Below are 25,182 nucleotides of genomic sequence, written 5' to 3' on the forward strand. Positions count from 1 at the left end.
AGCCAAGAAGATTCCCCAGCAGAAATCCATTTACAAGGCGAAGTCACGCCCAGCTTTATAGTCCTCACCCAAATTATACAGCATGGAAAAAAAAAAAAGACTTTTAAGTAAAAAACATGTAGTTCCAAAACACATTGCTACAGTTATGAAATAATTGTGGATCGTTTCAAGTAAAAATTATTAAAGGAGCAATAATTAACCACAAGGGGGCATACACACTCCTTAGATTCCAGCAGAAAGACTAAAGTAGTAACCTGCACTTTGATATACTCTACATTTTCAGTCACTTCAAATTTTCTCTCAGATGGCTACACTTTTTAACATTCAAAGTTTATTTTAAACCTAACTAAATAGATCCCAGAATACTCCTGCCCTGAAAAATAGTGTTTCAGAAGTCTCTGGAAATGTTGCTGTTACCTCAGCAAAGGATTCAAGAGCAATTAGTTCTAATATATATTAGAACAGATAAATAATAGAAAAATATGGTCTAAAACAGTAGCAAATTTTAGTTTACTATAAATGGAAGACATAGCAAGTTTATCAAAAGAAATGGGACAAACTGTCAGAACAGCGAAAATAAGAGGGTAGGGAAAATTGGTATCTCTGCGTCTGTGCCACAATATCCCTGCATTCTTCCCCCATGACCAAAGTGTTTGCAGCTTGTAATAGCAACAGAAGACCTTCACCCCAAGGTCATGGTATAAGGGGCTGGCCTGCCTCATCAGCCATGTTAAGAATATAGTTAGCCATATCATCTTCAGTGGGTGCATCTGACACCACCCAAGATTCATTTGCTCCAGTCATCTGTAGGCGACAAATAGGGCAATTCCTGTGTCGATCACTCCTATCAGAGAAGTCAAATAAAGAACAGTTTGTTTTTAATTCTTTTAAAAAAAACAGGTGTGTTTGAAAAGTAATCCATGTACATGGTTTAAAAAAAAGTAAACAGCATAAAAGTATACAGTAAAAAATAAATCTCTCCTTCCCACTCCAATCTTTAATTCTTATCCTCAGGGGCAACTACTGTTACCAGTTTCTTATATATTCTTCTAGAGATAGACTACACATGATTAAGCTCGTGTGTATATATACATTACTGCTTTTTTTACTTGTCAATATATCTTATAGGCCATTATGTGTTAGTACATGTTAGAGCTGTCTGTTCTTTTTAAACATACACTGTGTGGACAGGCCATAATTCACTTAACTCATCTCCCACAGAAGGACATTTAAGGTTTCCCCTATCTTTTATAGCTACAAACTGTAAAAGATACAGTTAGGGGAATGGAAGCATTCAAGGTTTAAAACAGAAGATGAAACTTACATGTAGAATAATTTTTCTGACAGGGAAAAAACATATATGATCACTTAAATGAGATTATGTTTTCCACAGGGATTTTTCTGCCTTGACAAATATTATTTTGGAAATTTCAAAAATACCACATTTGAGCCAGAAACATGTCATGCAGGGAAAATGTTTTTCTCTTCATTTCTCAGTGAAATCTGAGACCAAAGTAATTAAATTATATCAATTGCTCTTTGGCTTTTGTGCAAAAATTTAGAAATCTGTTCCAAAAACTAAATGTGAAAGCTAGAGCTGGCATATATTATTCAGATTCATTTCTGGTTCCTCAGAGATATTTTATAAGATAATAATGTGTTCTCTTCTGTGCACAAAAGTCTCAATTTTAAGAGTCAACTTCTGTTTCTGGCCAATAGGGACCAGATTTATCTTCCCACTTAAAACAATGAAAACACTGGAAAAATACATGAAACAAGGCTTTCAACACTGGACATCATCAGATAACACAGGACAATAATCCCTGGGGATGAGAAGCAAAGAAGGTGAGCCCTATAACTGCCCCAGCTTATTGTCTTGAGAGCCTTCAGGCTGTAGAGCAAGCAGGAGAAACCCAGATGGAGCCTGGCAGACTCTCTGAGTTGAAGAGACACAGCTGAGACTCTTGGGAGGCCAAGGCAGCTAGAGTTCACAGGGCAGAGTACTGAAGTACTTAACTGCAGAAAGTTACACAAAGGGAGAATTCTGGAATCTACTGAAGGTCTCCTTAGAATATATTCAGCAGAGTTATGATCAGTGTGTGCATGTGAGGCTCAGGAATCACCCAAAAGAATGTGAAGGAACACTACCCAAAACTCACACAGGGCCTGGGATATTGCCTGCTTTCACCAGACAGACTGGAAAACCTTGTAACTCATGGAGCATTGAGCAGAGTACTCTGAAGGGTCCTCTGAAGGCCTCATTAGTGGGACATAATTAGCTCTCAACTAAACACTGCTCTGGTCCTGCCTAACAAATCATAAAAGCAAGACCTGAAAGGATCAAACTGTTCTAAGTAACTATATTCCAGAACAAAGCTCAAGGATATTTATAGGAATACAAAAATATCCAGTACCCAAAAAGGTAAAAATCACAGTGTCTGGCACCCAGTCAAGAACTACCAGGCATAAAAAGAAGCAGAAAAATACAACCCCAAATGAAGAGGAAAAATCAATCAAAACCAATCCAGAGCAGACACAGATGTTAGAATTAGCAGGGAAAGAAAATTAATGGTTATAACGATCATATTCTATGTATTAATAACACTAGAGGAAAGACCAAACATTTGAAGTAGAGATATAGAAGATACTAAAAACATTTTTTTAATGTTTATTTATTTTTGACAGAGAGAGAGACAGAGCATGAGCAAGGTGGGGGGGGGCGGTGGTGCAGAAAGAGAGAGGGAGACCCAGAATTCTGAGCTGTCAGCACAGAACCCGATGTGGGGCCCGACATCACGGAGAGTGAGATCATGACCTGAGCCGAAGTTGGACGCTCAACTGACTGTGCCACCCAGGCGCCCCAAGATATGGAAGATATTTTAAAAACTCAAGCTTCTTGACATGAAAACTATAATGTCTGCAATAAAAAATACACTGGATGGGATTACTGACAAATTAGACATTGCCAAAAAAAAAGATTGACAAATTTGAAAAGATCTAGCAATGTTAAATCTCCAAAATGAAAACATAGAGAAAATGATTTTTAAAAGTAAAAGAGCAACAGTGAGCTGTGGGACAACTTTAAGTGGTCTAATATATGTGTAACTTGAGTCCTAGGAGAAGAGTGAGAACAAATATATATTTAAGAAAATAATGGCTGAAAATTTTCCAAAATTGATGATGCAATAAACCTACAAATCCAAGGAATTCAGTGAACACTAAGCACAAGGAACGTGAAGAAAACTACTAGAAGGCGTATCATAATCAAACTTCTCAGAATCAATGATAAAAAAAAAAAAAAAAAAAAAAAAAAAACCCTTAAAAGCAGCCAGAGGAAAAAAAGGCATATTATCTACAGAGAAAAAAAAGATAAGAGTGATAGCATATTTCTCATAGGAAACAATGCAAGAAAAATGAGGGTGGAGTGAGAGCAACATCATTTAAGTCCTGAAAGAAAAAATAGTATTAGTCTAGAATTCTATACCCAGAAAAAATATCTTTGAAAAACGATGTTCAGACACTCAAGAACGTTCTATGGAATCTACAAAAAAGCTATCAGAACTAATAAATGGGTTTAGTAAGGTTGTAGAATAAAGGATTAATACACAAAAATCTATTGTAGTTTTATATACTAGCAACAAATGATCAGAAATTGAAATAAAAAATACTCTTAAAATAGCCTAAAATACAAAATAATTAGAGATAAATCTATCAAAGATTTGTAATACTGAAAACTACAAAAATTGATGAGACAAGTGAAAGAGCTGAATAAATGGAGAAATACACTGTGATTGTGGACTAGAAGACTTAATGTTGTTAAGAAGTTAACACTTGCCAAATCAGTCTATTTATTTAATGCAATTTTAACCAAAATCCTTATAGCTTTTTTGAAGAAATTGACAGTTGACTCTAAAACTCATTTTGAAATGCAAAAGAACTAGAATAGGCAAAACAACTTTGACAAAGAAGAACAAAGTTGGAGGACTAACATTCCCTGATTTTAAGACTCAAAGCTACATTAATCAAGGTAGTGTGGTATTGTTATGAAATAAACAGATCAATGGAACAGAAGAGAATCCAGAAATAGACCCATGTGTATTTAAACAAATGATTTACAATAAAGGTGAAGCGGCAATTAGTGAAGGAAAGAGAGTCTTTTCAGTAAAATGTGCTGAAGCAACTAGATAGCCATAGGCAAAAAAAGAATTTTGATCAATACCTCACATCATATACAAAAAATTAACTCAAAACGGATCATACATATAAATGTAAAACCTAAAATTATAGAGCTTCCAAAAGAACAGAGGAAAATCCTTGTCACCTTAGGTTAGACAGATTTCTTAGATATGACACTAAAATCACTATGCTTAAATCACAAACTGATAATTGGACCTCATCAAAATTAAAAACTTCTACTCTATCAAAGACATTCTTAAGAGAATGAAAAGGCAAATCACAAAGTGGGAGAAAATATTTTCAAGTCAAATATCTGATATGTATTCATAATATAGAAAGAACTCTAAAACTTAATACCAAAACAACCCAATAAAGAAGTAGGCAAAAGATGTGTGTGGGCACTTCACCAAAGAAGACAGACAGGTGGTAAATTAACATATAAAAAGATGCTCAACATCATCAATCAGTAGGGAAATGCAAACTAAAACTGCAATGAGATACCACTACACATCTGTTAGAATGGCTAAAATCAAAGGACTGACCGTACTTACCAGAGGGGAGGAGAGTAGGGGATGGGTAAAACAGGTGAAGGGGATTAAAAATACACTTCTCTTGGTGAGCACTATGTAATATATGGAACTGCTGAATCACTATATTATACAGCTGAAACTAATATAACACTGATGTTAACACTGGAATTAAAAAAACAAAAAAACAAAAAACAAAAACAAAAACAAAACTGACCATACTAAGTACTGGCAAGGTTGTGGAGCAACTAGAATTGTCATATACTGCTGGTGGCAGTTCAAAATGGTACAACCACTTTTGGAAAACAGGAGGCAGTTTCTTTAAAAGGTTAAACATATACCCACCATATGATCTAGCTATTCTACTTCTAGGTATTTAACCAAGAGACACCCAAAATACATGTCCATAAAAAGACTTGTCTACAAATATATATAGCAGCTTCATTTGCAATACCTAAAAATTGGAAACAATCCAATGTCCATAATGGGTGAATAGATAAGTAAACTGTGGTATACCATACAATGAACACTACTCAGAAAAAAAGTAGTGGGGGGGCGGGGGGAGGGGGATACTGATAGCATGCTATAACATGGATAAATCTGAAAATAATTCTATTGAATGAAAAAAAAAGAGTGCATGTTATATAATTTCATTTAAAAAGATTCTAGAAAATCCAAATTATTTTATAATGACTAAAAGCAGATTAGTGGTTGTCTGGGGACTGGAAGTGTTGGGAAGGAGACTTTACAGTGGGGCACAAAATAACTTTTGGGGTGATTTGGGGAGGATAAATTTGTTCATTGTGATGACATTTTTTATGGGTGTATATATGTCAAAACACCAAACTGTACTTTAAATATATGTAGTTTATTGTACGTCAGTTATAAAGTCACCTAAATGCTTGATTTTTATTTTGTAAAATAATCCGCTTGACTAGCCGATCTCTAAAGTTCCCTCCAGGTCCAATAATCTAATATTCAAGGATTCATATTATGCCTTTTAATAATATATAGAGGCAAAATACAGAAATGAGGACAAAAATGAAGAAAAAGGGAAGCTTGCAATTCTAGACTCAAGTCAGGCACAAATCTTACAGCAAAAGTAAAATGCCAAAATTAAGATACACTGCCACATTTCATAAAGTATAAAAATGTTTTTAACCAGAAGAGGAAGCATGTTATACAATCCAAAGTACTAAAGAACAAAATCTTTTACACTTAACTACACTATTTTTGTATCCTTTGAAGTTTATTCATGTACTTTTCCATTTGATCTGTGCCCATCCCTTGAAGGCAGCAGATAACTTACCATTTATCAATGCACTTCTGACAAAAGCTGTGAGCACAAGGCAGGATGAGGTCAGCTCGACCATCCATACAGATACAACACTCCTCCTCGTCAGTCAGCTGCTTCACCCTGCAGTGTGAAAACGGAGCTAGAGCAACAATATTCTCTGCTGTCATTGTGCTTTAAACTTTGTCTCTAGTGCCTTAGAACGCATTATCAGCATCTGTGTGCCCTCAGCATGAAGCAAAACATGACTCAGGCAAAATAAGACTAAATTAACATCACTTTTAGGGACAGCAAACATTAGGGAAGAAGTACTAAGAGGGACAAATTTCACAAAGAAAGACTGGATAATAGATGAACACTGTGTTGATCAAAAAGAATACGTAAACTAAAACTGGAAATACTCAGGTCTTTCTGAAAATAATAGGCCCTTTTGTTTTTAAATTTTTTTTAATGTTTATTTTTGAGACAGAGAGAGCACGCGTGCGTGCGCTCCTGCACATGAGGGGGGGAGGGGCATAGAGAGAGGGAGACACAGAATCTGAAGCAGTCTCCAGGTTCCATGCTGTCAGCTCAGAGCCCTATGTGGGGTTAGAGCTCAAACTCATGAACTGGAAGATCGTGACCTGAGTCAAGGTTGGACTGAGCCATACAGGCGCTCCCATATTAGGTCCTTTCAATTATATCACATTTACATAAATGAATTCGACCGAAAGAAGATTTATTTGCCATGTAGGATACAAAGCTCTTTAAGTTATGGACCTTGTTGGGATGCCTGGGTGGCTCAGTCAGTTAAGTATCTGACTATTTCAGCTCAGGTCATGATCTCACAGTTCATGGGATTGAGCCCCGTGTCAGGCTCCTGCCAGCTCAGAACCTGCTTGGGATTCTCTCTCTCCCCTTGTCTTTGCCTCTTCCCTGCTCACTCATTTTCTGTGTCTCTCTCTCCCAAAATGAATAAACATTAAAACAACAACAGCAACAACAAAATACAGAAAAGAAAAGCCTAAACATTGCCAGTCATGCTCTAAAATTCACCTGGCATTTCAGTAATGTTTGTACAGCCCAAACCTAGAAAACCAAACAATCCTATAAACAACAAATGATAAAAGGAAATAACAATTTTACTACAATATAGTATTTGGAAACCAGTTGGTTAAGAACAGACCAGAAAATGCAACTGTAAAAGAAGCAATAAAAGAGAAATTCTTGCTAAACATACTCTTAATTTTAAGGTAAAAGACACTGTCAATACAGATTTTCGCTGTCTATTCAGTATGACAATAAGACAGGATGTCAACATGTCTGGATCCACCAAAGACTTTTTCCAATGAGGCATTTACAAATTTAAATTATGTTCATGGTTGTCAAATGGCAACAGGTGGGAGCTTTCACATGCAAAGAGCCTTATAGAGAAGGAAAAGAAAGTTTAAATAGAACAATAATATATTAGGCCTGAGTAAACAAATGCCATCAAAGAAAACTCTGGCTGACTTCATTTCTTCCTGTTATAAGAGAGATATTAATATCCTTTGTCATTAAATGCAAGCATATAGAGTGGAGAGTGCATTCATGGAAACTGGGTTGATAGAAGCGTTACCTGGTGTGAGTCACTTTAATTTTTCTATAATTTGGCACTTAATGTCCTGAAGCACAGACATCCAAAAACTGATCAGCTGAGATAAGAAGTAATGTGATTTAAGATATCACAAAGAGCACCAGCAAATATTACTGAGATTTCAGCAGCTTGCATATTGGAAAAGAAGAGAAACATGGTACTTATGCACTGTATACCTTCCCATCCAAAGACTAGCCTGACACGATGTTACAGATGATGAGTTTTCATCAGGGTCTTCAGAGGTGGAGCTCATTGCCAATACTCCTGATGCTTGACTTGTGATGTCTTTATAAAGCTGAATAAACTGGTACAAATTCATGATCCGTGATGCTTCCACAATGCCAGTGCTTTTGTTAATCTACAAATACAAAGAAAATGAAAAAAAAAGTTCATAATTTCTTTGACCAATTTTTTTTTCAAGTTTTTATTTAAATTCCAGTTAGTTAACATGCAGTGTAATATTAGTTTCAGGTGTAGAATTTAGTGATTCATCACTTACATACATCACCTGGTACTCATCACAGCAAGTGCCCTCCTTAATCCTCATCACCTATTTAATCCATCCCCCTTCTCTAATCATTTTTCCCAAAAGAGGGGGGGAACAGATATTTAGTCAAACATCCTAGGAAATAAAATTTTTCAAGGTTTGCAAACTACCTAACAAGAGAGAAAAAGTCTGTCTGAGCAAATGAATAATAAATGTCATGTCTCCTACATTTATGGAAGTCAAAGTACTTGCACACATGTATCTCATTTGATACTCAAAATAACCCTGTAGGCATCACCCTGTTTAGAGTTGATGATGTCAGATGACTTTCCCAGACCTAAAAAATGAATTTCAGAGACCCGTACTGACAATTCTTTTTAACTTCTTAACAAATTTCTTAACTAAAAGATTTATTTGAATCCAACAACCACATGCCATTCTACTATAACTGAAACAACCAACCGCTTTCTTGAATATCTTAAGTTCTATTTTACACTAAAACTTCCAAACTAAAGAAAGAAAATTACACTAAAGTAAATCCTAAGAAAAAGTGGTTGAATTCTTCCCAGAAGGCTATTTTGCTTTGGCAAAAAAACTCATTTAGTATAAAGTGGAACCAGTGGCCTACAGACTGTACCTCTCTCCACCCTCGCTTACATTCTTTTATTATTATTATTTTAAAGTTTATTTATTTTGAGAGAGACAGAGGGGGGCAGATGGAAAGAAAGAGAATCCCAAGCAGGCTCAGATGGATAAAAACAATACAATTCATGAAGTTCCTTTTTTAAAGTTTATTTATTTATTTTGAAAGAGACAGAGAAAGACCGAGAGTACAAGCAGCGGAGGGCCAGAGAGAGAGGGAGAGAAAGAGAATCCCAAGAAGGCTCTGTACTGACAGCACAGAGCCTGAGGCAGGGCCAGAAATCACAAACTGTGAGATCATGACCTGAGCCAAAACCAATAGTCAGATACTTAACTGACTGAGCACCCCAGGTGCCCCTCATGAAGTTTCTTAATAGCCATTGTAGTCCATAATTTTAATTAACCCATTAATTTTTCTAATATTATTTCCATAAAATATTTCATTTAAACATCATTTAGATTAGCTTTTATAATGAATTAAATATTATTTGAGGGTAATCATGGTAGTAACAGTCAAGACAAGGTCTTTTTGTAAATACGAAGGTTATAGCACAATTGTGTTTCAGTCGCTTAAGATTAAGAAATATGAGGAGTGCCTGGGTGGCTCAGTCGGTTGAGCATCCAGCTTCAGCTCAGGTCATGATCTCATAGTTTGTGAGTTCAAGCCCCGTGTTAGACTGCTGACAGCTCAGAGCCTGGAGTCTAATTCAGATTCTGTGTCTCCCTCTCTCTCTGCCCCTCTTCTCTCTCTCTCTCTCTCTCTCTCTCTCTCTCTCTCTCTCTCTCCTTCCCTCTCAAAAATAAATAAATCTTAAAAAAAAAAAAAAAAGTTTAAGGGGCGCCTGGGTGGCACAGTTGGTTAAGCGTGGGACTTCAACCAGGTCACGATCTCGCGGTCTGTGAGTTCGAGCCCCGCGTCAGGCTCTGGGCTGATGGCTCAGAGCCTAGAGCCTGGAGCTTGTTTCCGATTCTGTGTCTCCCTCTCTCTCTGCCCCTCCCCCGTTCATGCTCTGTCTCTCTCTGTCCCAAAAAATAAATAAACGTTGAAAAAAAAAAATTAAAAAAAAAAAAAAAGTTTAAGGAGAGCACTTGTTGTGATGAGCATTGGGAATTGTATGTAAGTCATGAATCATTAAATTCTATTCCTGAAACCAATACTGCACTGTATGTTAATAAATTTTAAACTTAAAAAAAAGTTAAAAAAATGACAAGGTTTCTATTATGCCTCAGCAGAGAGAACTAGAAAATTAAAAAAAAAATAAAAAAATTGCAAACTGCTTTGATGAAAATGAGTTGCCTTAAAATAAAACCTTGTAATTTTAACCAAAAAATTTTAGCAAGTTATTAATATGTAATTCTACTATACTGTATTACATGATTAAGTGTGGCTCTAACCACCAAAAGAATTTAAGTTCAGAGCTTGAAATCTCTGTTGTCCTCACCTTGGTACAGATCACCCGTACAACCATTTTCCATAAGGCAGAGGAATCAGACCGAGGGAGTACCTCAAAAACAAGATGTTTTCCCTGGCCAGAAACCATTTTAGCAGTTCTGAAAAGAGACAAACACATTTGTTAATTTTATGAAAAGTCTTATAAAATAATGGAGCTATGAAACCAGATTCAAGAAACACTTTAAAATAGACGAAAATCTGAAGAAAATACAGAGACAAGTAACAATGATTGTAATAATTAGATTCTTAAAACACAGGGACAGAGAATGTTTTGATTATAAACATACAACTAAGTTTTTAACATCAACAGCATCACTGACAGAATAATAGATCTTTTTATGTCATATCTCAATGGTTTTTTAGTATATGTGCTGCCGAAGCGAGCACATCAATGGTTTTTTAATGTCTAACAAAGATGTCTAGAAAAAAACACATCTAAAAAATCAGGTACTTAAAGAAAAAGTTTAGCTGGTTTCATTTAGCCACATTTTTTTTTCCCTTGTGTTTATTTATGTATTTTGGGAGAGAGAGAAAAAGAAAGAGAGGCAGAGAGAGAGAGAGAGAGAGAGAGCGAGCGAGAGAATCCCAAGCAGGCTCCATGCTGTCAGAGTGGAGCAGAATGAGGGCTCTGTCTCATGAACTGTGAGATCATGACCTGAGCCAAAACCAAGAGTTGGATGCTTAACTGAATGAGCCACCTGTATTTTGACTACTGCCTCAGATGTATAAAGTGTGAGAAAAAAATCTTGCTCTTGGTTGAGTCCTAATTTAAGCAACACACACCTCTTTGAAAAAAAATTTTTTTTTAAATTTGGGACTGGATCAAGCAAATGATTTGAGACACCGTAAATACAGCTTTGCTATCTTCCTTTAGCAGAGTAATTTTGAGGGCCACAGGATTTGAACATAAAAATATAACACCTTTAGAGGATAATTCAGTATCTTCCCATTAATGCCAAATTATATCAGATCAAAGATACACTAAGTATTATCATTAGTCACATTTCTCTCTGAGCACCAGCGGGGATATCATACTCAGAACCAAAGGATTTAGAGTTAAATAGAAGCCACTGAAAATAAAGCAACTAGCTCTAGGTAACGAAGTCTGCTAGTGAAAGAAATTCATCTGTGCCAGCTCTCAGCTGTTTTCTAGCTATTAAGCCACGCTTTTTGTATAGGTTTAACTTTATAATTCTCACACAGCATTGCACTTGTGAAATGCCCAACTCTGACCCATATAAATTAGTTTTAGGAACCAAATCCAGTCAGAACATCCTGTGCTAAGTAAATAAAAGGAAGATATTCTTTACCATCACCTCTGTATTACACAATAAGCTTAGCTGTGGATGCTTTCACAAGACATATTTTATCTGGTATCTTTAGACCAAAAAGTAAAATTTTATAGAACAGATGGTTTATGTACATAAATTCCAAGACTCTAAAGGGATGGCAAATGTCAATGATTACTCTTCTTAAGAGTCAAAACAATGAACACCAAAAAGCATTCCACTCAGGCACCTCGATGACTCAGTCAATTAAGCATTCGACTCTTGGTTTCAGCTCAGGTCATGATCTCATGGTTGTGAGATTGAGCCTCACGTTGGGCTCCGTACTGGGCGTGGAGCCCTCTTGGAATTCTCCCTCTCTCCCTCCCTTCCCTCCCCCCCCCCCCATGCTCTCGCTCTTAAAAAGTTTAAAAAAAAAAAGCATTCCATTCATTATTCTATTACATTTAATCTATTTTTACTCCTTAAGTATACAGTCCCAGAAGTAATGCCTCAGATACTACCATCTGTATAATCTAAAAAAGGAAAAAAGAAAAAGGCTAAAATTTTATGACTATATTTTTATTATAAAAGATCAGACAATATGTAAATATACCCAGTAAAATGTACAATCTCCCTTCACTGCCCCCCTTTTCCAGCAATTCCCCAGAAACATTGTATACATACTTACAGTTCATTTTCTATGCATTTATATGTATATTCATACAGGATCCATCCATATATCTATACAGAATTTCTTTTTTTTTATTAAATGAATGAAATCCAATATTTCTAAAAGATGTTAACTTCTAAGATAACTTTAATGTTTAAGACATTCTTTATTCTTCATGACTGGATAACAGTAGACTCTGTATTTTAATAGCTTCTACACAGATCAGTATAAAAATTGATACAATAAAGAATAAACTCTGGGCGCCTGGGTGGCTTGTTGGTTAAGCATCTGACTTCGGCTCAGGTCATGATCTCACAGTTCATGAGTTCTAGCCCTGCATTGGGCTCCGTGTTGGCAGTTCAGAGCCTGGAGTCTGCTTGGGATTCTGTGTCTCCCCCTCTCTCTGCTCCTCCCCTGCTTGCACTGTCTCTCTCGCTTTCTCTCAAAAATAAAGAAACATTAAAAAAAATTTTTTTAAAGAATTCACAAAGAAAAGGCAAAGTTCTATTAGATGTGCTCTTTAAAAAGGCAGAGAAATTTAAATTCCATCTTAGAAATCTATTCAAGAGTTAAAGAGATTTAAAAATGTTAGCTAATTAGAAAATATTAATACATGAAATACCTTGTCCTTCAGTGGTGACAAATGAATTATTACTATTATGTATTTCTATGGCAAAAATAATGCTCAGTGAACACAGATTTATTTATTTATTAACCAGATGAATTGGCTGATGTATAGAAACCTGACTGCCCTTTGACTATCCTCGGAACCTTTCTCTAGAGTGACTAATTGGCTTATTCTTACTCTCTTCTGTTTATGTAAACCTTTAGGTGTTTCAAACAAGAATTGATTTATAAGCCTATGTTCAAAATCCAGTTTTAAGTTCCTTTGGTCTCTTTTGTTCCTGTTATATATTTTAAAATAGCCACATAGAAAATCTTGTAGTAGGCACTCAATAAATATTTGCTAACTGCTGCAGCTGAAAACATTCAGTCTTACCAATCAATATTTCTGGTTACTTCTCAGACAGTCATGGCATATGGGGCATATGTCAGGGAAGAAAAATAAAATGAAAAAGAGCAAGCCTTACATATCATTAAGTTCAGCTACTCTCCCAAGAAATTCTTCATAAGTTAAGGAGCCACTTTCTCGAACCAATATGACATGTTTTGCTACTTTTTCTGGTAACTTGCTAAGAACCAACTGTGTCTGATCCGAAATTTGCTGTCCCATGATGAAATGATGTCTTTTGAAATCCAGAAACAGTGTTGCTTCACATAGTTATCTGTCAAATATATATAAAAGTTACTTTCATATATACTATAAAAACAGCAATATACCCATCCCTTCAAGAAAATAAGAAAAACTAGGAATACCTTTAAGTGAGAGTTCAGTAAACTTAAACAAGTCTAAGGTGGAATTTATTTAAACAATTATATTTTTAAAGTAAAGATTTATATTTCTATTTTTAAGATCATATAACTAAATGAAAAAACAAGATTCACTTATGTTATTGGTAGGGTGGTGAACTTCCAATTCCTATAATTTTGTCAACTCAAAAACCATCACAACTGAGTGGCTCAGTTGGTTAAGTTTCCAACTCTTGATGTTGGCTCAGGTCATGATCTCATGATTTGTGAGATTGAGCCCTGACTGATGGGAGTGCATGACTGTGCTCTCTCTCTCTCAAAATAAGTAAATAAACAATAAAATTAAAAAAAAAAACAGTACACACACACACACACACACACACACACACACACACAGAGGCATTTAAGTGCTTGTATATAATAGGAAGCTTGTTTATACGTATAATTTTCAAAGGACATTTACTGACTACTTACCACATGTTAGACTCTTACCTAAGAGCTTCCCATATATTACCTCATTTATTTCTTACAACAACCTTAAGGGCGAGGCATTATTATATTCTTATTTTTACAGATAAGGAAGTAGAGCTAAGTAACTTATCTAAAATTAAATGGTAAGTGACCGAGGTGAACTTTGAACTCATGTTTTTCAGATTCTAGTGCTCATATATTTTTTAAAGTTTTTATTTAAATTCTAGTTAACATACAGTGTAATATTAGTTTCAGGTGTACAAAATAGTGATTCAACACTTCCATACATCACCAGTGCTTAGCACACAAGTGTAAAATACTAACATAGTTATTTTTTAAAATTTTATTTAAATCCAGGTTAGTTAACATATAGTGTAATAACAGTTTCAGGAGTAGAATTTAGTGATTCACCACTCACATATAACAACCAATGCTCATCCCAATAAGTGCCCTCCTCAATGCCCATCACATATTTAGCTCATCCCCCTACCCATCTCCCCTCCAGCAACCTTCAGTTCTCTGTATTTAAGAATTTCTTATACTTTGCGTCCCTCTCTGTTTTTATCTTATTTTTCCTTCCCTTCCCCTATGTTCATCTGTTTTGTTTCTTAAATTCCACATGTGAGTGAAATCATATATTTATCCTTCTCTTATTTCACTTTCTAGTACTCATATTTTTAATCACTTATATACCAAGATACATAATCATGATACAATTATATCAGCCAAATAACATTTGTTGAAATACTTTATTTGTAAACGTGCAACTTAATTTTTAATTATAAAATATATGCAAATTAAACACTTTTTTTGGCTTGAAAGCCTAAGAAAATTAAAATATTAGATAATTTAACCACCTCACATTTTCTGCTTAGAAAAGATAGCACTTTTGCTATCTAACTTCTCCAGGTGTTTTAATGTTTAAAAAAAATTTTTTTTTAATTTATTTTTGAGAGAGAGAGAGCACGAGCAGGGGATGGGCAGAGAGAGGAAGACACGGAATCCAAAGCAGGCTCCAGACTCTGAGCTGTCTGCACAGAGCCCAACATGGGGCTCAAACTCAAGAACCATGAGATCATAACCTGAGCTCAAGTCAGACGCTCAACCAACTGAGCCATGCAGGTGCCCACCAGGTGTTTTAAACTTAAAGTTTATATAACTTGTTTTCTAAGTATGAAGGTGATATTTTAGTTGAAAGGCTGGATCACTCCTTTAATAATCTACTAGCAGTATAGATCAATAAGTTATTGAAATGACTTAAAAATGTAATCACAAAACATTTATAACTTTTTTTTAATGTTTATTTATTTTTGAGAGAGATAGAGAGAGACCAAGTGCAAGCAAGGGAGGGTCAGAGAGAGAGGGAGACACAGAATCCGAAGCAGGCCTCAGGCTCTGAGCTGTCAGCACAGAGCCTGACGCGGGGCTCGAACCCACGAACCGTGAGATCATGACCTGAGCCAAAGTTGGACACCCAACCGACTGAGCCACCCAGGCAACCCTGTAATCACAAAACATTTAATAATTACTCTAAAGTCTTGAAAGATGGAGTTCTATGAATTGTGGCTAGAGAAGAGTTGAATGTGTTTATTCTGCAAAGTTTTTTTCTTTGGTAAATAATGATTAATCAGAATATCAAGCACTGAGAATATGGTTGAAACAGAAAATAAAGTCTGTCTATGCTGTCTTACTCTGTCACTTAATATGAAAATCCCTATTCAACACAAATACTACTACTAATAGTAAAAGCAGCTAATACTTTTGATCACTTCCATTGTGTAACACAATCTTCTGAGCACTCTACATATATTCAGGAATTCAGTCAGGGGGACCTAGGTGGCTCCCGACTTCGACTCGGGTCATGATCTCACAGTTTGTGAGTTTGAGCCCCACATCTGGCTCTTTGCTCACAGCAAAGAGCCTGCTTCAGATCCTCTGTCCCCCTCTCCCTCTGCCCCTCCCCCGCTGGTTCCCTTTCTCTCTCTCTCTCAAAATAAATAAACTTAAAAAGAAAAAAAAGGACTTCAGTCATTCAAATTCCCATAATAACCATTTTATAGATGAAGAAATAGAATAGTTATGGAAACAAGCAAAGAGAGGTTAAAGTAACAAAGTCACATAGCTTACAGGGTTGTTTTGTTTGTTTGTTTTGTAATATAAAGTTAGAAGAACAGGGGCGCCTAGGTGGCTCAGTTGGTTAAGCGTCGACTTTGGCTCAGGTCATGATCTCGCCATTTACGAATTTGAGCCCCACGTCAGGCTCTGTGCTGACAGCTCAGAGCCTGGAGCCTGCTTCCGATTCTGTGTCTCCTCCTCTCTCTGCCCCTCCCATGCTCATCCTCTGTCTCTCAATAATAAATAAAAATGTTAAAAAAATTTTAAATAACTAAGTAAATAAAAGTCCTTCCCAAGAAGGCAGTAACTTCACACTGATGTATACTACGTATATACACGTGCACTATTGTCCTTATTTTTCCTGTTCTAATTTAAACATGTGAAATATCATTAGGAGCCAATGGTTGTAAACAGGTGTTAGGAAGCCACTGTGTTACCACGGTCTTTTTAAGGCCATGGAGATACAACAGTGAGTGAAAGAAACATGTTTCTTGCCATGATGGAGCATTTGATACAGTGGGGAAGAGACAACAATCACACCATTAAATACATAATTATAAAATGAGAAGAACTAAGCCAAACAAGTACAGGGTGCTACAAAAGCCTATAAAAGGGAGGCTTGATGTAGTATTGTGTCAGGGAAGTCATGCACAGACAACATTTGATTTGCGAAGAGGGATAGAGGAATGGAAAGGAAAGGCCATTCCAGGCAGAAGTTATAGAAAGTGTGTAATGGAGGAAGGAACATTGTACGTTTGAGTCAATAAAAAAAAGGCTACAGTGACTAAAGCAGAGGCAGAGGCAGAGGGAGAGGGAGACTGGTATCAAGAGATGACCTGAAGACAAGCCTGCATGCCTGTCCAACCTGTGGATGGCTAAAATTGGTATGAATGAATAATGTCCACTGAAGACTAGGATTAAGACTGAAATAGACAATGATTTTCTGAAATGGAATAAATTATTTCAAATATGACAAAGTTAAATCCTTAATATTTTCTGAAAAGGCAATTGCACAAAAACACAAAGCTAAGATGTGCTTAAAAGCAGTTAAAAAAATATAAAAAGTCTGAGAGTTTCAGTCAAAATAAGCCAACAGTAAATAAGGACAAAAAAGATATTAAGATAATCCCAAACTCTTGCTAGAAGCAGATGTCCAAAGCAAGACCCTAGTCCTATTGTTCTCTGTAATGGGTCCACCACATTGTAGTTCTGTAATCAGCTCTAAGCACACATTTTTAAAGGGCATTAATCATTTGAACATACCTGAGACAGTATACAAGATGTTATGGATCTAGCAAAGGAAACAAAGTGATTTATTCTAGATAAGCATAATTCAGTAACTACCAATAGGTTTGTTCAAACATTTAAAGAGATTTCATGTACAAGAGTAAGATTTATATAATTACAGTGAAAATACTGGCCTATAAGTGTGAATTAGGCAAACTTCAGGTCAAATAAGAAATTTCTATCATCCACAATTATCCAGAAGTATTAAGGGCTGTCTTGTAATGTATGCGAGCTTGTTTTCATTGGAAGTGTGGAAGTGTTTAAATAAAGATTAGAAGTTCATCTAATGAGTGTTTTAGAGAAGATGTTTGCTTGGGTGAGAAATAGAGTAGGTGACTCCTAACCTAATATTTCATTCCTAAAGTGAAGCTTAAATTCCCTCTAGCTTTCCTGTACCAATCCAATCAAAATGCAATAAAAAATTCTAACCAACTGGACTGAAAACTTTAAATTACACCTATATTACTTAACAAAGAAAAAATTAAACTTTTGAAATACACGATCTTAATATTTAGTATAAAACATTTAATGATAATTTAACCAATGTGCCCACCAACCAGATATTTAAAAAGAAGCTTTAGTCACTAATTTATTGAGTTAGAAAATGGTCCCTTTTGTTTCTGAATAGCTTTGATTTGATGCCCTAACTCTGAATAAGGTTTTTTTTTTTATTTTTTTTCAACATTTTTTATTTATGAATAAGGTTTTTAATTTGATGCAGCATATTAACTTGCTATCCTGTAATTGCACTTGGTATCTGGAAAACCTAATCACTAACTCCTCTGATTAATTTTTTTAATGTTTATTTCTGAGAGAGAGAGAGAGAGAGAGAATGAGAGAGAGAGAGAAAACTAACCAGCAGGGGAGGGCCAGAGAGAGAGGGAGACACAGAATCTGAAGCAGGCTCCAGGCTCTGAGCTGTCAGCACTGAGCTCCACTTGGGGCTCAAACTCATGAGCTGTGAGATCATGATCTGAGCTGAAGTTGGATGCTTAACCAACTGAGCCATCCAGGTGCCTCACTAACTCCTCTGATTAAAAGGCAACACTAGACACTAACAGAGTCTGGGCAGCGGTTCTCACCCTGGTTCAGTGGATAGGGCCTAGAATTTACAGTTCATTTTGAATACCATAAAATAAGGATAATAATGATAAATATTAATGTCCATCACTAACATAAATATATGATTCTGTGATCTATATGCATTATAAAACCAAAACCAAGGACAGATATTCACAAAAACAGTCTGTTGTGGCCATCCTCGAGTCACCCGCCATAGGTTTTTCAGTGTCCCTCTTCGGTGACTCTGCACATTCTTTTATAAAATAGCACACATCATCAGTTAGGTCACTTGACCATCCCCCTCTGTGAGCTTCCTGAGGATAGTGGCTGTGTTCTCTCTTCTGGTAGATACATAAGCATACAATAAATGTTTTTGAACAGATACAGTAAATATTGTTGACAGATTTTTTAAAAATTATTGTTCACTTAGTATTCTTTTGACTCCTAACTTGTTCATTCATCTAGTAATAACTTGGAAAGAAGTTGAACTTTTTAAAATACATGAAAAAAATAAAATTGTAAAAATTCATCACTAATTTAATGTGTACATGAATTGAAAAATATTCATTATTTGATAGTAGCAAATAATTCCCTCTAGACAGGGCACAGTAGTATAGCATAGGAACATAATTTGTACAAACCACTGGCATAGAACTCAGTACAAGATAAGTCTCCCATCAAAAGTTCTTAAAGAGGGGCGCCTGGGTGGCTCAGTCGGTTGAGTGTCTGATTTTGGCTCAGGTCATGATCTCATGGTTCATGAGTTCAAGCCCTGCTTCGGGCTCTGTTCTGACGGCTCAGAGCCTGGAGCCTGCTTCAAATTCTGTGTTTCCCTCTCTCTCTGCCCTTCCCCCGCTCATTCTCTGTCTTTCTCTCAAAAATAAACATTAAAGAAATATTTTTTTTAAGTTCTTAAGGAACTAGCAGTTCTCATACTATTATGTCATCTATAATTTAATGCCACCTGCCTTTCTAGCAGGATAATAAAGGCACACCTTGTTTTATTTTTATTGCATACACCTTTATTGTGCTTCACAAATATTGCCTCTTTTTTTTCTTTCCCAAGTTGAACGTTTGTGGTAACCCTGCATGGAGCAAGTCTATGGGTGCCAGGTTTCCAATAGCATTTGCTGACTTCATTTTTTTCATGTAACATTTTAGTAATTCTTGCAATTTTTCAAACTTTCTTATTATATTTGTTATGGTAATCTGTGATCAGTGATCTTTGATGTTACTATTGTAATTGTTTTGGGGTGGTATGAACTGCACTCATATGAGATAGCAAACTTAACTGATAAATGTTGTGTATATTCAGACTGCTCCATTGACAAGCAGTTCCCGTCTCTTTCCTTCTCCACAAGCTTCCCTATTCCCTGAGACACAACAATATTGAAATTAGGCCAATTACTAACCCTACAATGGCCTCAAAGTGTTTAAGTGAAAGGAAGAGTCACACATCTCTCACTTTAAGTCAAAAGCAAGAACTGATTAGCTTAGGAAGGAAGGCATGTTGAAAGCTGAAATGGTCCAAAAGCTAGGCTGCTTGCACCAGATAGCCAAATTGTGAATGCAAAAGAAAAGTTCTTGAAAGAAGTTAAAAAGCGCTATTCCAGTGAAAACACAAACAATAAGAAAATTAAAAAGCCATATTGCAGAGGGGCATCTGGGTGGCTCAGTCGGTTAAGCGTCCAACTTCGGCTCAGGTCATGATCTCACAGCTTATGAGTTCAAGCCCCGCATCGGGCTCTGTGCTGACAGCTCAGAGCCTGGAGCCTGCCTCGGATTCTGTGTCTCCCTCTCTCTCTGCTCCTCCCCTGCTCATGCTCTGTCTCTGTGTCAAAAATAAATAAACATTAAAAAAAAAATTTTTTTTAAAGCCATATTGCAGATATGGAGAAAGTTTTAGTGGTCTGGATAGAGGACCAAACCAGGCACACCATTCTCTTAAGCCAAAACCTAATCCAGAGCACGGCTCTAACTCACTTCAATTCTGTGAAGGCTGAATGTGGTGAGGAAGCTGCAGAAGAAAGTTTGAAGCTAGCAGAGGTTGGTTCATGAGGTTTAAGGAAAGAAGCCATCTCTGTAACATAAAAGTGCAAGGTAAAGCAGCAAATGCTTATATAGAAGTTGCAGTGAGTTGTCCAGAAGATCTAGCTAAGATTAGTAATGAAGGTGGCTACACTAAACAACAGATTTTTTCTTTTTTTTTCTTTAATTGTTTTATTTTAGAAAGAGCGGACATCAGCTGGGGAGAGGAGGGGAGGGAGTTGGGGGGAAGAGGGAGGGAGGGGGTAGACGGGGAGAGGGGGAGAGGGGGAGAGGGGGAGAGAGGGAGAGAGGGAGAGAGGGAGAGAGGGAGAGAGGGAGAGAGGGAGAGTGGGAGAGAGGGAGAGAGGGAGAGAGGGAGATTGAGGGGGATGGGGAGAATCCTAAGCAGGCTCCATACTCAGCATGGAGCCCGATGCAGGGCTCAATCCCATGACCCTGGGATCATGACCTGAGCTGAAATCAAGAGTTGGATGCTCAACTGACTGAGCCACCCAGGTGCCCCTAAACAACAGATTTTCAATGTAGATGAAACAGTCTTCTATTGGGAGAAGATGTCATTAGGATTTTTTCATGGATAGAAAGGAGAAGTCAAAACCTGGCTTCAAAGCTTCAAAGGACAGGCTGACTCTCTTTTTAGGGGCTAATGCAGCTGGTGACTTTACACTGAAGCCAATGCTCATTTACCGTTCGGATTAACCCAGGGCCCTTAAGAATTATGCTAAATCTACTCTGCGTGTACTCAAGCCTGGATAATAGCACATCTGTTTACAACATGGCTTACTGAATATTTTAAGCTCACAGTTGAGACGTACTGCTCAGAAAAAAAAGATTACTTTCAAATTATTACTGCTCACTGACAATGTACCTGGTCACCCAAAAGCACTGTTAGAGATGTACAATGAGATTAATGTTGTTTTCATGTCTGCTAACACAACATCCATTCTGCAGCCCATGGATCAAGGGGTAATTTCAAGTCTAATTAGTTAACATTTTGTAAGGCTATAGCTATCACAGATAGTGATTCCTCTGATGGATTTGGGCAAAGCCAACTGAAAATCTTCTGGAAATGATTCACCATTCTAGATGCCATTAAGAACACTCATGATTCATGACAAGAGATGAAAATATCAATATGAACAGAAATTTTTAAGAAGTTGATTCCAACTCTCACGGATGACTTTGAGGGGTTCAAGACTTCATTGGAGGAAAGAACTGCAGATGTGGTAGAAAGAGCAAGAGAATGAAAATTAGAAGCGGAGCCTGAAGATATGACTGAATCACTGCAATCTCATGATAAAACTTTAAAGGATGAGGAGTTGCTTCTTATGGATGAGCAGACATTGGTTTCTTGAGATAAAATCCATCTCTGGTGAAGATGTTGTGAAGATTGCTTAAATGAAAACAAAGGATTTAGAATATTATATAAATTTAGTTGGTAAAGCAGTGAAGGATTTGAGAAGTCAATTTGAAAGTAAATTTGAAAACTGACTCCAATTTTGAAAGAAGTTCCACTGTGCGTAAAATGCTACCAAATAACACTACATGCCAGAAAGAAATAGGGGCGCCTGGGTGGCGCAGTCGGTTAAGCGTCCGACCTCAACCAGGTCACGATCTCGCGGTCCGTGAGTTCGAGCCCCGCGTCAGGCCAGGCTCTGGGCTGATGGCTCAGAGCCTGGAGCCTGTTTCCAATTCTGTGTCTCCCTCTCTCTCTGCCCCTCCCCTGTTCATGCTCTGTCTCTCTCTGTCCCAAAAATAAACGTTGAAAAAAAAAAAAATTAAAAAAAAAAAAAAGAAATCACTCATGAAAGAGTAAATTGATGAGGCAAACTTCACTCCCACAATAAAGTATTTTTTAAAATTAAGGTATGTATATTGTTTTTTTAGGCATAATACTGTTGCACACTTAATAGACTACAGTATAGTGTAAACATAACTTTTATATGCACTGGGAAACCAAAACATTCACTTGACTCACTTTACTGCAATATTTGCTTTACTGTGGTGGTCTGTTACTGAACCTGCAATATCTCCAAGGTATGCCTGTAATGTGCTTTCAAAAAAACATTTCAAGGATTTTCTAAATAAAGAACAAATGTTATTTTGAAACTCATAAGAATATCAAGGATTCCAAAAATGCCACATTCTCTAGTGGGTGGTAACATACACTTGATCACTGCTTTTTCTAACAAACGAATTGTTGTAGTTCAAATATTCATTACAAAGATATAAAAATCACATCATGGGCACCTGGCAAAACAAAAACCAAAACAAAGGAAAACCTCCATGAACATTTAAACTATATCCATTAATAAAAGGATTAAAGCAAAGTTTAAAAGCCTGAAAGTACAGTAAAATGACTAGTTGACAAGTATTGTAGTATTTAGAAAACCTCTCTGAAGCCTATTCTCCACGAATTTTTGTTTCAACTTCCTTACTTACAAAAATAATAATCATCAATTACTTTCATTAAGTCAGCTTTAAGATCAGTGATAAAACTAAGTTCCAAAAACTAGATCCCTAAAGATACTATTTACTTTGTTACTCACTGCTTACTCAAACTCTACATCTATAAGCAGATATCAGCTGTTCTGCAAGATAAGAAATTAACAGTAGCTATGATGGATACATAAGGAAACAATTATGCTAGTTACTATAGAAGCTGGAATGGTTGTTCTGGGCTCAAAGATCTTAATTAGAAAAAAATATATATAGAAAGAAAAACTACAAAAAGGGAGTACTTGAGATTAAGACTGGATTTTTGATAGCACTGTTGTGTTTACTAAATACATTTCATATTTGGAAAAATACACTAACTAGACTTGTAAGCATTCTCTCTGGACCTTCCCTGCCTTTTTGGGAGAAGGGGAAGGGAAGTCTGTGAAGCGTTTAGACATGAACTAAGAAGGATCAGGCTACACACATTAAATATAAAGTTCACTTACACCAAATGACAGCACATTTTGGAGACATACAATCATATTCTAGAGGAAACTATTTAGAAACTGCAGTCAGGCAGGGGTAGCTCAATCAGTTAAAGTCTGACTTCAGCCCAGGTCATGATCTCACAGTTCTGAGTTTCAGCCCCGCATTGGGCTCTGTGCTGACGCTCAGAGCCTGGAGCCTGTTTCGGATTCTGTGTCTCCCTCTCTCTCTGCCCTTCCTCCGCTCATGCTCTTTGTGTCTCAAAAAATAAATACAAGTTAAAAAATAAAAATTAAAAAAAAAACAACAAGAAAAAGAAAGAAACTGCAGTCAGAATCAAAGGAAAGGAGAAAAACCCATACTTCTTTTGAGTTCTGAATTCAGAAAGCATCACTTCTTAGGAGTGACTTCAGTACACAGGTTACTGATTTGGGATCGTTGATCCATGGCACCCCATACCCCGCATGAAATTCTGAATGGATGGAGCTCATCTTATAGCAAAAATGGGCGGAAGAGAGGTGGAAAATAACTTTATGCAGAAGATCTAAGACTTACAAGCCATAGGAAGTGTTAAGGCAGCTTTATAAATACGCCAGAGGAAAGAACTAAATAAATCATTTGGCAGCATGAACTAGGACAGGGTCGGAATATGAATGTACACTGATATTTAATAAAGGGGCTAGGGATAAATTTGAATAATAGCAGTAAATCCACATTTGTAACACGATACAAATAACAGAAGAAGTCACTGCAAAAGGTACCACAGAAGGCTTTCTTTCCAGGAGTAGTTACTACAGTTATTAGAAAGGAAACTTTTTGTCTCAGACGGGGTCAAGGTAGCTGGTTCGACAAGGCAAGCCTTTTGGCAAGATGGACAGTGTAAGCTAATTTAGCAATAGAAGGCCGGCTAAGCAGATCGACTTGGCCTTTTCTGAACTATCGCCCCAGGCAAGGGTTTCTAACCTGAGGTGCCCAATGCGGCAGGGGCACACAAGGTTTCTGCAGCACCGGTGTGTTTACTAAACGCACCCACCACCCTCTGGCCATCCTAGCTGCCTCGGCCCCTCCGCAAGCGCACCTGCACGTTTAACCAACAGCTATTTCCGCTGGCCCACTTGACTGCGCCGGCGGCAATATTCAAAAGCAGTTTCCGGCTCGAGAAGGACAAACCCTCTCCTAGTTGTCCAGAACCACCCCTCTCACTGGACAACCATCTGCACCTCCGGCCACTGGAAACTGCCGGGTTGGGTACGCAAAGTCCGCAGAAGGGCCTCCCAAACCAGCCCTGCGCCCTAAACCGAGGCCTAGAAGGATGGCGGGGCCGGGCCTGTCGCCCCACTGAAGCCCGGCTTGACAATGGAGGACCGGCCGGTGTTTCTCCTCCCAGCCCCGGGGTCTTGGGGCAACAAGGAAGGGAAACGGAGAAAGGACAGCACGAAGCAGCTCACCCCTGGCTCAAGGCAACGCGCTACCGGCGGCAGCAGCTCCACCTCAGCCCGCAGCTCAGACCCACAGCGGCAGCGTCGCAGGCCGGGCTGCGACCGGGTCGCACCTCAGTGACGCAGAAGCCCCGCCCCCAGAGCGATTTTGGAAACAGTGCGCAGTCACTGACCCCAGCCCTCCGCTCCTGTTCCGGCTGCGGCGTGCCGCTCAGCCTGAGGATCTTTGACGTTCGAGGCCCGGAGGCCATCTGAGAGGGTGACGCCCCAGGAGGGGGCCGAGCCCAAGAGGAGGCAGGAGAAGCCTCGCCTGTCGGGTTCCTAGAGGCTCGGT

General features: G+C 37.5%; 1 protein-coding gene across 2 annotated transcripts; it reads right to left on the bottom strand.

The window, feature by feature from the left end:
- Positions 1–493: 493 nt before the first annotated feature.
- Positions 494–25,159, bottom strand: RNF141 (ring finger protein 141). Of its 2 annotated transcripts, none has more exons than XM_006937097.3 (6): positions 25,022–25,159; positions 13,224–13,418; positions 10,184–10,292; positions 7,789–7,970; positions 6,013–6,120; positions 494–844 (listed from the first exon to the last, which is right to left on the bottom strand). In XM_006937097.3, exons 2-6 carry the CDS (start codon positions 13,364–13,366, stop codon positions 694–696), a joined length of 693 nt encoding a protein of 230 aa, XP_006937159.1. In that variant the 5' UTR covers positions 13,367–13,418; positions 25,022–25,159; the 3' UTR covers positions 494–693. The 2 variants fall into 2 exon arrangements, with proteins under 2 accessions (XP_006937159.1, XP_003993038.1); XM_003992989.4 differs by lacking the exon at positions 25,022–25,159 and adding an exon at positions 24,858–24,996.
- Positions 25,160–25,182: the final 23 nt, after the last annotated feature.

This window comes from Felis catus, chromosome D1 (assembly GCF_018350175.1).
Source record: "Felis catus isolate Fca126 chromosome D1, F.catus_Fca126_mat1.0, whole genome shotgun sequence".
Lineage (NCBI taxonomy): Eukaryota > Metazoa > Chordata > Mammalia > Carnivora > Felidae > Felis > Felis catus.